This window comes from Garra rufa, chromosome 25 (assembly GCF_049309525.1).
Source record: "Garra rufa chromosome 25, GarRuf1.0, whole genome shotgun sequence".
NCBI classification, from domain to species: domain Eukaryota; kingdom Metazoa; phylum Chordata; class Actinopteri; order Cypriniformes; family Cyprinidae; genus Garra; species Garra rufa.
Window position 1 is genome coordinate 23496404 of NC_133385.1, and position 15846 is coordinate 23512249.

Genomic DNA, 15846 nt, shown 5'->3' on the forward strand with positions numbered 1-15846 from the left:
ATTGCAGGGTGGGGGAGATGTGAAGAGACTGGTTTGATGGCACTGACTACACAAAAGAGAACAGATGCCACAAATGGCATTTTTAAATGAGGGTTGGGGGTTGTCTTTTTGAAGCTTTTCACACTTAAATGGATAAGCTTCAGTCAATCAGTAAACACCTTTGGTAAAAGCACAGTAGTCGGGTGTAAACTCTGCGCCGGTGTTTACACACAATCTTAGCGAACGGGGGAATTAATTGGCAGTTTGCAGATAAAGGAAGTTCACGCCAGCTTTGTTTGGAATCTCCAAGGGGAAGAAGGACTTTCAGGTTTTTCAGGGAGGCCGAATAGATGGGGATGTTTGTTTAGGGAATGTCACGATCGTTGTTTCTACTTCCTGTGCTTGAAAAGTTTTGTGTTGTTACTGATTTGTTTTTCAGGTTTACTAGAGCTGAAATTCAATAAATCATCTAAGTCAATGAGGAGGTCAAACGGCCACCATTAAAGTTTTCATTGAACACATGGCTGAGGCTAGTTCCAGATAGCTCGGCGCCCTTTAAACCAAGCGTTTTTAGCGGTAGCTGACACAATGCCCTTTTTAGGGAGCTCGGCATGGTAATCTAGGGTGATTAATGGAGTTTTAATCAGGCTCAGTTGACGTCGGCGCACGCATGTGCCTTGAGTTACGGCCTCCCATTTGGCGAGTATGATGACCATATCAAAGGCATCGGGTCAATAGAAACACCCCCGCTACTTTGATTCAGCGTTTGTCAGGAGAAATATATGGCGGCAATTAGCAAAATCTTTTAAACCAAATACCTGTTTATTATTTTAGGGGCCAAATATTCATTCCAAGTCTTACTTTGAAGCCTCCAATTGCATTTTTGCCACACTCTTTAACAATAAAGAGCAAAAAATTTGGCATCGATGGTTTCATATACAATCTTTAACATCCATACGCTCTTAAAAATAAAGGTTCCAAACATTTTTTTCACAGCGATGCCAGAAAAGTAGGGCTGCAACAAACAGTTATTTTAATAATCAATTAATCTTCCGATTATTCGATTGACTAATCGACAATTATTTCATTGGTTAATGAGTACTTTAATTGACTTTTCAGCTTTTGCAATTAGTTATACACATTCTACACAAATAAATTAAGATCACTTCAGCTTTTGATAATCATATTTTCAGTATCTCAAAATTTATTTATACAAATGAAAGTCAGAGAAACTCTTATTCACCATTAAATTAGCTATATGAAAAAGTAACTGAATGACACATCATTCTGACTAACAACATCTACGTATATACATTGCTGTATTTTTGGATAAACTATTTTATTCACAACATAATCGCTTTTAAAATACCTTAGGGTTATGATAATCAAAAAACCCTGAGCTAAATCAAGCTTTGATCTCTGGAAAGCAAACTATCACTTAAAATGAAATTATTATTTTTTTTCCCCACTAATAAAAAGATTTTATTATTAGCTCCACACTGGAGAATCAAGTTGTAATTCTAGCTGAAAGCAACACTAACTCTGGTTTTTCATGCTTAATGGAGAAATTCACTTCCAGAACAGAATTTACAGATAATTTACTCACCCCTTTGTCATCCAAGATGTTCATGTCTTTCTTTCTTCAGTTGAAAAGAAAATCTCAGGATTTCTCTCCATATAGTGAACTTTTATGGTGCCTGCGAGTTTTATTTTTTTTTTTAAAGAAAATAATTGATCGTTTCGATAGATAAGACCTTTCTTTATTGGGATCATTTAGGGCCCTTTGAAGCTGCATTTAAACTACATTTTGGAAGTTCAAACTTGTGGGCACCATAGAAGTCCACTATATGGAGAGAAATTCTGAAATGTTCCTCAAAAAACATAATTTCTTTATAACTGAAGAAAGAAAAAAGAGAGAAATAACATTTTTGGTTCTTCTAGAACCTTTCAGTAAACTGTTCTTTTGCTTAGTGTGAAGGACATTTTATTAATCACATTAACATTTTTCTACTATAAAGAACCTTTTGTGCAGTGGAAAGCTTCCATGAATGTTAAAGGTTCTTCATGGAACCATTGATGCCATTGAAGAACTTTTATTTTTAATAGTGTTTAATCTTCTAGTGTAGAAATGTCGAAGATGTTCATGTCTTTCTTTCTTCAGTCGAAAAGAAATTAAAGTTTTTGAGGAAAACATTCCAGGATTTTTCTCCAAATTGCAGTTTCAATGCAGCTTCAAAGGGCTCTACACGATTCCAGCCGAGGAATAAAAGTCTTATCTAGCGAAACGATCTGACATTTAAAAAAAAAAAAAAAATTTACATACTTTGACCACAAATGCTCTGCGATGTGTGCCTATGACTTCACACAGTAAGTAATCAGGTTGGAAAGGTCACCTACAGTTAGTTCTTGGGTTCAAAAAGATAGGGTTTGGCGAAAAACTCCATCTCATTTTCTCCTCCAACTTCAAAATCGTCCAACATTGTCGTTTTACCTTTTTTATTAATAAAGAACGTTTGACTTTCTTTGCATGTTCGCTTTGCAAACACCTACATCATGTGTGAGATGCTAGATACACTCTTAAAAATAAAGGTTCCAAAAGGGTGTTTTTGCAGTGATGTCATAGAAGAACCATTTTTTGTCCTCCAAAGAACCAAGTTTCTGAAAGAACCATTTTGAACAGTTCAAAAATCTAAAAAACCTTTTTCTGCATTTGAAAGGTTCCACAGTTGTTCAAGGTTCTTCATAGAACCATTGGTATGCCAATAAAAAACCTTTATTTTTAAGAGTGTAAAGGGTCGCGCCACGTCTTTAAAATTCGAACACATAGTTTTCTATGAGCATACGCACGCCGGCGGCGCCATTCGGTGTCTGTCCGCGGCGCCCAGGAAGCTGTTCAAATTTCTTCCGCGCCACAGAGCGCCATCTGCATAGTTTTATATTAAATAACATTTATAATATAATATAATATTTTAGAATATTTGTCTCAAATCGTCCTATTAGATTAAAAAAACAAGATACCACTGCTGCAAAATACTACTTACATTAGGTTTACAGCTTGAAAAAAAAATGTAAACCTATATAATTCATTCATATTTTATTTTCTCAATACATTTTTTCATACGCAAAATCTAAAGTCTTATGTAACGTTTGCCTGTCGTAATTACATTCACTGTCTTTGACTGCCACCTACTGGATTTACAAGGTCACAACCGTCACTTGCAGTTCAGAACTTCACTGAAAAATGAGCTGGCACGTATAGAATGTGCGCGTCCGGTGTGCCATACCTCCAGCTGTCCTCGGCGCGATGCGACGTTGCGCTGCGTTTCTCGTCCGGTGTGCGACCCCCTTAAGACCTTTATTCCTCAACTGGGATTGTGTAGAGCCCTTTGAAGCTGTGTTAAAACTGCAATTTGGACCTTCAACCCGTTGATCCTCACTATATGGAGAAAAATCCTGGAATGTTTTCCACAAATACCTTGACTGAAGAAAGAAAGACATGAACATCTTGGATGACATGAGGGTGAAAAGGTTCATTGTAGAACCAAAAATGGTTCTTGTGTCACTTCAGAAACCTTTATTATTAAGTGTGTTCCAACGCAGTTGGGTCATATCGTCTTCATTGCAGTTGCTATGGCAAAAGCGATGTGTACGAATAAACAAAAAGACACAACTGCTTTAGATGGCACACTCTTGATGCTCTCCCTTCCCCCAGAAGAGCTTATTTCTAAACGAACCGCAGGACATTTGTCCTTGGGTTCGGGAGCAATCTTGTTTGTCGAACTCCATTGCATTATTTAACTGTCAGCGTCACCTTGACAACATTTCACCCCCACGCCAGCGATACAACCCAGCCGGTAGCAATCAATTCTTATTATATCAGGGTTTGCTGTCGCACTGGAATGATTTTCTATATAAATTATCAATGACCCAATGGCCTCGCACTTGTACGTTCGCTCCAAATGTTAGCACGACATCTGGTGCGTATTATTAGCACGGCGTAGCTTGTTTCTCTTGCGCTCACGAGGTCTGTCGATCTCTCTCTGGTAGCTTCGACAGAGCTTGGTGGTCCATCTTGATGAAGAAGTTCAGTCGGACGACCCTCTTGGGCCCTGTGATGATGTGATCACTGGCGTCAGCTTGAAGCGCAGCCCATCTGTGCGATAGATCAGTGCCGATTCAATTAGCAATGGTTTTTGCTTTGAAGAATATCTTAATTTTGAGATATTTGAATCGCGAGCTGTAGGATGGATGTTTTATAGCTTTGTTTTGCTTCCCTTCCCATTTTGCAGTTGAGTGTGAAGTATCTGGTCGGGTGGTAACTCTAACCCTTGAATAGAAGGCATTTGATAGTAAAAATCTTAAAAGGCCAGAGGCAAGAATGTGAGGTTGGTGAGGGGCTGGCGTCTGCGTCTAGTTTGTCCAGCCCCACCCAAAGGAAACATTCCAAGTGGAATTAGAGTTTCTTTTCTTCAAATGGTGAGAATTCCCATTAGGGGCCTGTGCATAAAGGGAGAATAGAGGGAGTGTCTTGGTCGCAGGCGTCATCTGATTTGTGAGCCTTTCTAGTCCATTTCACCAAATGTAACAGAAGCGAGTAATGGACAGGGGAACGGTAATCAACCAGAAAGGTATATGGGGATGGGAGGGGGGTGTTTTCTTATTTGTCCGTCCATTTCCTTTCCCTCTTAACAAGTATAGAATGTTTGTCCCCAACCCCCCTCGAAACCTGTCCCGACTCGCCGGAGGTTTTCACAGACATCGTTTTAGCAAAAGCAGCTTAGGGCTTTATCATCACACTATCTATTTATCAGTGTCACTAGAATGTGGAATTTTAAGCACACCTAGGAAGAAATCAAGTGCTTAAAAAAACGCATGACTACCCGTAACCCAGTGGGGTTGAAAGGAAGGTTTTTGTGTCATCAGTAAGAAAATGTTATATTGGTTTAAAGAACATTTTGGGCTATTAATAATATGGTTAATTTCTCGTAAATTTCTTTTATTTTTATTATCTATTATTTCTTTTTATTTTATTACTAATGCTTGAGCATCACATTTATTTATTGATGTATTTGTTTATTTACATTTTTAAAAAAAGTAAAATTTATACTTATAGCCATTTGTTTATTTTTTTTGTTTTGTTTAGAATTTATATTTCTTTATTTTATTATTATTTGGACTTGATCACATTTATTTTTTGATTGTACTTATTTTTTACCTTTTTTATTTTTATGCATTTTAGCACCTTTTTTTTTTTTTTTTTTTTTTTTTGCTTTTTTAATTTTTGGTTTTGTTTTAAGTCTTGTTTATTTTTATTTATTTTATTATCTATTATTTATTTATTATTTTATTATTACTTTATCACATTTATTTTTGTATTTATTTACATTTTGTTATGGTCAAATTTAGCACCCTTTTTAACCTACAACCTCTTGTTTATTTGTTTATTTTTGTTTTTTGTTTTTTTCCTTGTTTTTGGTTTTGTGTTCCTGTTTTTTTTTCCCTGTTTGTTTCTTAATTTTAATCTAGTTTGTCTTTATTTCATAATTATTACATTTGTTTATTTTTAATTTGTTTAACTTAAAGGCTCTTGTTTATATTTGGTTTTATTTGTTTTGTTTTTGTCTTCTTTGTGTTTTTGTTCTGTGTTTGTAGAAAATGTTGACTCTACAAGTGTTTTCAAGAAACTATTTTGAAAAAGGTGGACTGCACTTGTTGTCAGTCCAGTTTGACTACATTAATGAATGTGTTTGACAGAGGTAGACAGGATGCATGCATTGCAAGGTATTATAAACAGGACATGCAAATATCATCACGCTCTGAATCCTGAACTCTCATTTGCGAGGGATTATTGGCATTTTAAAATTCCCGGTAGTTCAGGACAAGTGTGCTTTTGTGATCTTTCCTCCGTCAGTTCCTTCCTTTCCAAAATTTCCGATACTGAGATGGGCCATGGTGGACTGAGATGCTCACACCTGTGTCCATTTGTTTGAAAGACAATCTGTTTTCTCATGTAGCACCCAGTCAGGACAGAGATAATGGATGTGAACTCTGCCTCAGGCCTTTGCAGGATGTTCAAGGATTTGGACAAGCAGTTACAGGCCCTGGCTTTGGGGCCTTTTGTCTCTCTTTCGGCTCTTCTCAACTATGTGCCATTTGTATTGTTCAAAGGGGCCATATCAAGCAATAAGGCCTAATAAAGCTACTTTGTTTTTTAACCCCGCCTCCTTTTGTAGGAAACATTACATTTTTATACAGACTTTTTCCCACAGTGGACTTCTTATCGTGGGAGACCGGACAGCCGCACACCTTAAAAATATCACTTAGCGTAGTGCGGCGTACAACAACGAATTGCTCTTAATGGATCCATTACAAATTCCCAGGGATAAAAGTCCCTCCCCCGCCTCTCCAGCCTCTATTGCTCCTGGCACAGCAAGGAGCCTAATAAGTGAGACTGTGACTTTTGGCAGTGGAGACCCAATTATTTGATTTGGATTAAAGATCCAGGCCATCCCCCATGGTGCTCTTCAGTGCTGCTGCCTATGGAGCAGCTGCTGCGCTGTTGAAAATCCAATGGCCATGTGGCATTTGGACATAAGTTTTCTTGTCCCAGTCAGAGAAAGTTTAATTAATCTGTTTCTTTTGTCTTTATGTAATATAGTTATTGTAATAGAGATACGTTATTTTCTTCGATTATTTTGGTTGTTTGGGGAATTTCTTTGATTTTGTTTTTGAATTGTTGTTTTGACCTGAAGTACCTCTGTTTTTTTTTTTTTTTGTATTTTATTTTTTAAAATGTATTTATTTATTTATTTATATTGTCAACTTCTTTGTTTTTTTTTCTTTGTTTTAGTTCAGTTTTTGTTTTTATGTGGGTAACTTGAGTGCTTCTCTTTTTTTTTTTTTTTTTTTTTGATTATTTTTGTTGTTTGGGGAATTTCTTTGATTTTGTTTTTCATGTATTTTTTTTACTCTTTTAGTTTTAAATGGTTTTGTTTTCACCCTGATTACCTCTGTGTCTTTTTTCTTTTTCCCCCTTCAGTTTGGTTCAGTTTTTGTTTTATATGGGTAACTTGAGTGTCTCTTTCTCTTAATTAATTAATTTATTTATTTATTTTATTTATTTATTTAAATTTTTTTGATTTTGTTTTTAATGTTTTTTTGTCGTTTTGTTTTTAATGATTTTGTTTTGCTTTGACTAATATATATATATATATATATATATATATATATATAATATAATATATATATATATATATATATATATATATGTGTGTAATATAATTTTTTTTTTTTTTTAACTCAACTTTAGTTTTTTTTTTCCCTGTTGGTTTGGCTCAGTTTGTTTTATGTGGTTAACTTGAGTGTGTCTGTCTTTTAATTTTTTTTTATTGTTGTTTGGGGAATTTCTTTCTCTTTTTTTCATATCTTTGTCTGTTTTGGGTGTTAATGATTTTGTTTTGACCTCGAGTGCCTCTGTTTATTTTTTTTTTTTATTAATTAATTCATTCATTCATTAATGCAACTTTTTTGGTTTTGTTCTTTGTTTTGGTTCAGCTTGTATATTTATGTGGGTAACTTGAGTGCTTCTGTTCTTTTTTCTTTTTTTTTTTTATCTTGGGGGGTGACGGTGGGGTTATGTAACCTAACCTCAGATCAATTGTGTGATTTGGCATTTTACAGTGTTACTTAGTGACTATAAATGACCTACATTTACGCTAAATGCTTGTGACACATCAAAATGAAATTGCTTGCAACAAAGCTATAATCAACCAAGCTCTCTACACTGAAAGTATGGCCTGTTGCACAGTTTCACAAGTAAGCTGTCATTTTATTTTGCTATCCTAATATATTTGCACCACAGTATAGCAGAATCTTTACATACAGTCATACTGCCCAACCCTGTTGTAAAAGACTGCTTCAAGAAGAAATCAAACAACCTAAATAGTGACTCATGGTGAGCACTGAAGACACAACTGTCCCACACAGCATGATCTCCAACTTATCAAAATGCAATTACCACCCATTCCTATCAGCATACTGGTATATTTGCATTAACACCCAAAGAGTTCTGCTTGATAGGGGAGGTTACTGTTTCATCTCAGTTGAGCAATCCCTTCTAGGTGTTGATAGCACTTTAGGATGCCCACCCTGGTATAGCATTACTGCCTGTTGACTCAGTGTCTCTGCTATCTCAATGGAGACTGTATTCACATTAGAATATCTCTGTTTGGGCCCTTTTGTTAGGATATCATTTATCTAGCAGACTCAAGCTGTGGTTTCCACCCGTATTGATGTTTTTCACTTAAATCAATGTTTTTTCATGAGATCCGCTTTTAAAAATAAAGGTTGGTTTCATTAAGGTTTTTTTTAGAGTCATTTTGGAACCTTTATTTTTTTTTAAAACGTATGGATGTTAAAGATTCTTCATGGAACCAACAATTCTAATAAAGAACCTAAAAATACAGCTGAAGTCAGAAGTTTACATACACCTTGCAGAATCTTCAAAATGTTAATTATTTTACCAAAATAAGAAGGATCATACAAAATGCATGTCCTTTTTTATTTAGTACTGACCTAAATAAGATATTTCACATAAGAGGTTTACATAAAGTCCACAAGAAAATAAGTTGAATTTATAAAAATGACCCTGTTCAAAAGTTTACATACACTATGTTGTTACCTGAATGATCCACAGCTGTGTTTTCTGTTTAGTGAAAGTTGTTCATGAGTCCCTTGTTTGTCCTGAACAGTTAAACTGGCCACTGTTCTTCAGGAAAATCCTTCAGGTCCCACAAATTATTTTTTCCCCCAGCATTTTTGTGTATTCAAATGCTCACTGATGCTTCAGAAGGAAACAAGATGCATTAAGAGCTGGAGGGTGAAAACTTTTGGAATTTGAATATCAGGGTAAATTTTACTTACGGGAAACATGTATCTTCTGTAGCTTCTGAAGGGCAATACTGAATGAAGAAAAAAAATTAGGCAAAATGAGAAAAATGGTCATTTTTTATAAATTCAACTATTTTCTCTTGTGGACTGTATGTAAATGTATTTTATGAAAAAAATGTTATTGAGGTCAGTACTAAATCAAAAATATGCATTTTGTATGATTCCTATTATTTTGGTGAAGTAATTAACCTTTTGGCGTATATAAACGTTTGACCTCCGCTGTAGTGTAGAGTAGACTTTTGTGTCCATCCTTTCAGCCCAAGTCATTATTTGCCACATTCAGATGTGACAAACACTGAACAAGCCATGTGTTTGTTCCTTCCACCCAAGTAATTATTTGCGATGGTCAGTGGTTTCTGTCGAATTAATATGGGGGAAGGGGCTTTCATTTCCTTCGGGTGACCCAGATGGTCATCTGCTTCCTCTTCTCAGCTAATTTGGCCACTAGCCAATCAGTTCTCCCTTAATATGATTAGTAAGGCCAAAGCCTGACCTGTAAGCCTGATAACAGCTTGCACGGTTCTTGTAAATGTCTTCGATGCTGGATAATGTGTTGCGTTCGGCTCGAAGTCCAAGATTTCTCGTAATTCTTTTATAATGGAATTCAATACACAAGTGCTTGTTGTTTTCAGACTCCCTCAAGGTTATACAGTAGACACTCATTCACAATGCCCCACAGCATGGATGCCCACCACAGTTGGTTCCCTGCCGGGTTCCCGCTCCCGGGCCCAGCTGGTGTGTGTTTGCTGTAAACGTGAAGAGGGCCCGGCTGTAGACCGCGCTCTTACCCAGCTGTGATTCACTTAGCATATTAAAGAGTGGGGCGGTGGATGAGTCCTGTAAACTGCTTTATTGCCACTCTGCCTTTTCCTTTCAGACTTTGTGTAAATGAATACTGGAGCCGCAGTGGATAACTTGTAATCAAGTACAGGGCATGTGCACAGGGGGACTATTAGATTTTATAACTGTTTTGTGGTCACGGCCTCTGGGTAGCAAGGGTGATGCAGTGCTACAACTGATTGCCTTCAAGCATATGAGCTAAAAACATTGCATCAATCTTAATACTAGAGATATACCCATGTTTACATACACCTTGCAGAATCTGCGAATCTTAATTATTTTACTAAAATTAGAGGTATCATACAAAATGCATGTTTTTCATTATTTAGTACTGACCTGAATAAGATATTTCACATGAAAGACGTTTACATACAGTCCACAAGAGAAAATAATAGTAAATTACCCCATTCAAAAGTTTGCATACGCGTGATTCTTACTACCTTGTTGTTACCTGAGTGATCCACAGTCAAACTGCCTGCTGCCTGCTGCCTGCAAGTCTTTGGTTTTCCAGAATTTTTATGTATTTGAACCCTTTCCAACAATGACTGTATGATTTTGAGATCCATCTGTTCACACTGAGGACAACTGAGTGACTCATATCCAACTATTACAGAAGGTTCAAACGCTCACTGATGCTTCAGAAGGAAAAACAATCCATTAAGAGCCGGGGGTGAAAACTTTTTGAATTTATAGTACAGGTAAATTTTACTTATTTTGTCTTCTGGCAAACATGTAAGTGTCTTCTGTAGCTTCTGATAGGCACTGCTAAAAATAAATAAATAAATAAATAAATTACATTTAGCCTCAATAAGAAAAATGTACACATCTTCATTCTGTTCAAAAGTTTTCACCCCCAGCTCTTAATACATTGCGTTTCCTTCTGGAGCACCAGCGAGTGTTTGAACCTTCTGTAATAGTTGCGTATGAGTCTCTCAGTTGTCCTCTGTGTGAAAAGATGGATCTCAAAATCATACAGTCATTGTTGGAAAGGATTCAAATACACAAATGTTGAAAAACCAAAGTTTGTGGGACCTGAAGGATTTTTCTAAAGAACAGCGGCCAGTTTAACAGTTCAGGACAAACTAAGAAATCATGAACAACTATCACAAAAAAAAAACATCATTCAGGTAATAACACATCTTTTGAACAGGGTCATTTTTACAAATTCATCTATTGTTTTCTCTTGTGGTCTATATGTAAACGTCTTTCAAATGTCAAATGTCTTATTGAGGTCAGTACTAAATAAAAAATAACATGCATTTTGTATGATCCTTCTTATTTTGGTTAAATAGCATTTTGCAGATTCTGCAGCGTGTATGTAAACTTTTGACCTTAACTGTATTTGTTATTGGCTGATCTCACAGATTTTAAGTATTGGTATTACTCCATATTAGATGCATGTCAGCTTATATTAGATTATATTAGTCAATATTGGACATTTTGCATTCTTGTTCTTCTGTTTTACCTTTAGATTACTTTTTCCATCATATTTTTTGTTTATTTTTGAAGAGATAGTTTACCAAAAAATGAAAATTCTGTCTTTAATCACTCGCCCTCATGTCGTTCCAAATCTGTAAGACCTTCGTTCATCTTTGGGACAGAAATTAAGATATTTCTGATGAAATCTGAGAGCCTTCTAATCTTGCATAGACAGCAATGCAACTGACACGTTGTAGGCCCCTGAAGGTAGTGAGGACATCATTAAAATAGTCCATGAGACATCAGTGATTCAACCCTAATGTCTTGAAGCTACGAGAATACCTTTTGTGCAAAAAGAAAACAAAAATAATGACTTTATTCAACAGTTTCTTCTCTTCCTTGTCAGTCTCCACTGCACATTTTTTGGTCATAACATGAAAATTTTACATTTTTCAAAAGTTTGCATATGGTACATTTGTACTTTTTCCTGGTAGCTTCTGTCCACTTAGCCATCAGCTTCACACCCCTTCATGTTCACATGAGGAAGACCCCTAGAGTTCAAAGGTTAGCGTTAAGGAACGCCTTTCTGACATGCAGACAGGAGCCTGTTTGTGCGTCTTGACTCCCGACACCCAATAACTCACTTTCTAGTCTGTTCTTTCAAACAGTGGCCCCCAATGTCACTCTCCTGTCACGTTGTTTTGCTAATTGTTTTCTCTTCTCTCGTAGAATGGAAATTCAAGTTGGAACGAGGAAGGCGAGGGTGGGAGAAGCCGAGGAGAGGCCTCCAGAGACTTTGCCAAGGTAAACATTGTTTCTAAGATGTGGTCATTTAGTCATTACACATTTTGTCAGTGACACAGTAACATAGTTTAACTTTACAGTAGCGTGTAGAAATGCTTTTCATAGAATGGGGCTGACAGTTTTTTTTATCACAATTAATTTGCTTATTCAGTTCATTTTTAAAGAGAAAATACAGTACATAATTATTGGGTTGTAACATTTTTTCTGACATGTTACAGAAAGTACACTATTCTTATGCTCACCAAGTCTGCTTTTTTTTTTTTTTTTTAAATATAAAAATTGCAGTAAAATGGTAATATTGTGAAATATTATTACAATTTAAAATAACCGCTTTCTATTTTAGTATATTTTCGAATGTAATTTATTCATGTGATGCAAAGCTGAATTTTTAGCATCATTACTCCAGTCACATGATCCTTCAGAAATCACTCTAATATTCTGATTTGCTGCTCAAAAAACATAATTATTATGTTGAAAACAGTTAATAATAATAAATATATAATATATTTTTTTTTTTAGAAACTGTGATGTAACTGTGTGTAAAAAAAAAAAAAAAAAAAAAAAAAAAAGGAATTTATTTGAAACTTTTTTTTTTTTTTTTTAATAACAGTATAATTTTTTTATTATCTTTTCATCATTTTAGGACAGTATGGCTAAAAAAAAAAGTATTAGTTTCTTTTGAAAAAAAAAAAAAAAAAGTAAAACTTTTGAACAATATTGTATGTAGATCTAAATAAAGACTAGACCGAGTGCAAATGGCTTGACTTTTAATAAACATTCCATCTGGGTTTGATTTAAGAATAAATTACTAGTAAAGATGGTCTTTCATTTACTTTATCCAAAGTCTCAAGTCAGTTAAAAAAAAACAGAACAAAACTAAATTAATCGGTCAAATTTGTATCTATTTATCTATTTAAAAAATTAACAGTATTATACATTTATTTAATCACATACACTACCAGTCAAAAATTTTTGGACCGTATAATTTACTTTCTGACCAAGCTTGCATTTATTTGATCCAAACCATTTTAAAATGTTTACTATTTAAAATAACTGTTTTCTATTTGAATATATTTTAAAATGTAATTTATTGCGATTTTAAAGATGCATTTTCAGCATCATGACTCCAGTTTTCAGTGTCACATGATTCTTTAGAATTCATTAAATTAAAGAAATTAATATTTTAATTTACCAAGGAAGATCAAAAGTGATGATAAAGACATTTAAGATGTTACAAAAGATTTCTATTTCAGATAAATGCTGTTCTTCTGAACTTTTTATTCTTTAAAAAAACCTGAAAAAATTCTACTCAAACCTGAAAACTCACTATTGTTTTCAACAACTATTATTATTATTATTATTATTATTATTATTATTATTATTATTATTAATGTTTTTTGAGCAGCAAATCAGAATATTATAATGATTTCAGAGGGATCATGTGACTGGAGTAATGATGCCAAAAAGTCAGCTTTGAAATCACAGGAATAAATTACATTTTAAAATATATTAAATAGAAAACTGTTATTTTAAATAGTAAAAATATTTTAAAATTTGATCAAATAAACGCAGGCTTAATGAGCAAAAGAGACTTGTTCAAAAAAACATAAAAATCTTACTGTTCAAAAACTTTTGAAATTCTGTATTTTATTACGTATTGATTTTACGATGACTGACTAATAATTTGTTCAAAATTTTCCTTTCAGCTTTACGAATTGGACAACGACCCAAAACGGAAGGAGTTCCTCGACGACCTCTTTGCATACATGCAAAAACGAGGTAGGACTAGGGCTGGGCGATTCTTTCGATTTTTTTCGATTAATTCGAATTTACGTTTTAAGACGATTTAATTTTTTATTAAATCGAGGTATCGCAATTTTTTTAAATAAAAATATTAGATACATTGTAATTGCACCAATGGCAGAATAATTAAGAGGCGACCACATGATGGCGCGCCTAACTAACCGCTGTATTCAGAACAGAAAACATAACACGTTCTGGTAAAATAACGCGAGTCACTAAGTGGACATGATTAGCTGCTTGCTAGCAAGTTAGCCTGTTATATTACATACAATTTCACTTATCACATAAACAGAGTAGAGAGATGATTGAAGACAATAGCGAATTATTTGCATATCGAGTGCGACCAGCATATTTGTATTTGCGCTGAGTGGAGCTTCAAAGGTTTCTATGTGTTTTGCACGTTGACTAATGTATCTCAAGTGTAGAGAGAGTGTAAATAAAAGACTGAATGGGCAGTAGCTTTGTTTATTATAATAGAGCTTTGTGAGATTGCGAACTAAGATGAGTGACAGATTTTAATCATTTTTAAGGGAGTTTGTAAACGAGATATTGATTTATTATAACAGTTAAATAAGAAGTTATTATTAAGTGACTTACATTGTCTGACTATAACACTATTGCCTGATTTTGCTCTGTTTCGTCATCAGAAGTAGTCTGAAACAAGTCACAGCTGAGCCGCTGCGCATCTCCACTCAAACACAGCGGTGTTTCGTTTATGAATGAACGTGCGTTTTTAAACGAATCTAGTGAAATGATTCAATTTCCCATTCATTAAGAGTCACTTGCATTATTCTTGAATGAACCATCCATTCAAACGAATCAAATGAATATGATTCAGTAATTAAATCAGTGTCTTACCACCACCTGCTGGCAGATCGTTTCAGTTATTTAAATCATTTAATATTTCTGTGTTCAAAATTGTATATTTTTGTATACGATATAAGTGCAAGAGAAAAGCATGGAAATATATATTTTCCTCCCATCTCATATTTATTTGTCTTACAAACATTTACTGTGTCTGGTATGATAAGAATGGGGCCTGGTGGAAAGCGATCACTGATGCAGTTGCAATGTATACTGCAAAATATATGGTGCCCATATATATATATATATATTGTGGAAAAGCTGGGGTTTCTTTACATGCTAAAAGTAGTAGGGGGGAAAAAATTGATTTAAATCGTAAATCGTTTTTTTTGTGAAAAAAATTGGGGATTTTATTTTTAGGCCACATCGCCCAGCCCTAGGTAGGACGGTCTCTATTAAGCTTTTCAAACCTTAATTCCTCCCAAAGGGACTGACATCTTGTCTTCATAGGACAAGTGTCTGTGCGAATAATTGAATCCACTTTAGCGTCGCCCTTTGGTGATGACCGATTTAATCGGACACCTACACCTAGCGTGGAGACGGCCCCCTTAGTTAAGTGGAATCATATGTCCCCGCTCTCAGATTAGCATACTGTGACAGAAAGATGGCGGCGTCATCCAACTAAAACTAAGCTCTCAGCGACACAGCTTGACGGGGCTATTAACCCCATACTATGGGTTTAAACTCAACCAGATGGAGAGCTGTTTGTGTTGGTCTACCAAACCCCCCGTACCACCTACTAGTGCGCGTAAGTGGGCTTGTCAGCTGAGACTTCATAATGGGCGGGGGAGGGGGAAATAGTGTGATCTCGCCAAATGTCCGTCACGGAGGTCCTCTCAGCCATGATTAATGATGTTTTTTGACTGATGGAGTGTGTGAAAATGACTTCTGTGGGTGACGGTTTGGTTGTTATTCAAGGGCTGAAAGTGTTTCAGCGTGAGCCTCGACTCGTCTGGGATGAGTAGCTGGTTTTGTGTAGATTGCGACTGGTTTCCAACCAGATGTTTGTTTTGTTGATTCGGTTGTCTGGTTTTGGTCTGAAAGGTCTATGGCAGCATGTTTTCAGTGACTAGCTAACTGGCATCTCAAGTTCTACTTCAGTTTCACTGTGTTGACCGATATAGATATTTTGGTGATCTTAGAGAGCAGGGTGGACGGTATTAAACCTGTTGAAAATTCTTCAACATG

General features: G+C 35.3%; 1 protein-coding gene across 1 annotated transcript in view; it reads left to right on the plus strand.

Annotated features, from left to right (window-relative positions):
• Positions 1 to 15846, plus strand: part of arid3b (AT-rich interactive domain 3B) — a 46641-nt gene that overhangs the window by 7969 nt on the left and 22826 nt on the right. Inside the window, exons 3-4 of the mRNA XM_073831791.1 lie at positions 11917 to 11991; positions 13698 to 13770. Of these exons, the coding sequence (XP_073687892.1) occupies positions 11917 to 11991; positions 13698 to 13770 (148 nt within the window). The remainder of the gene's footprint in view (positions 1 to 11916; positions 11992 to 13697; positions 13771 to 15846) is intronic.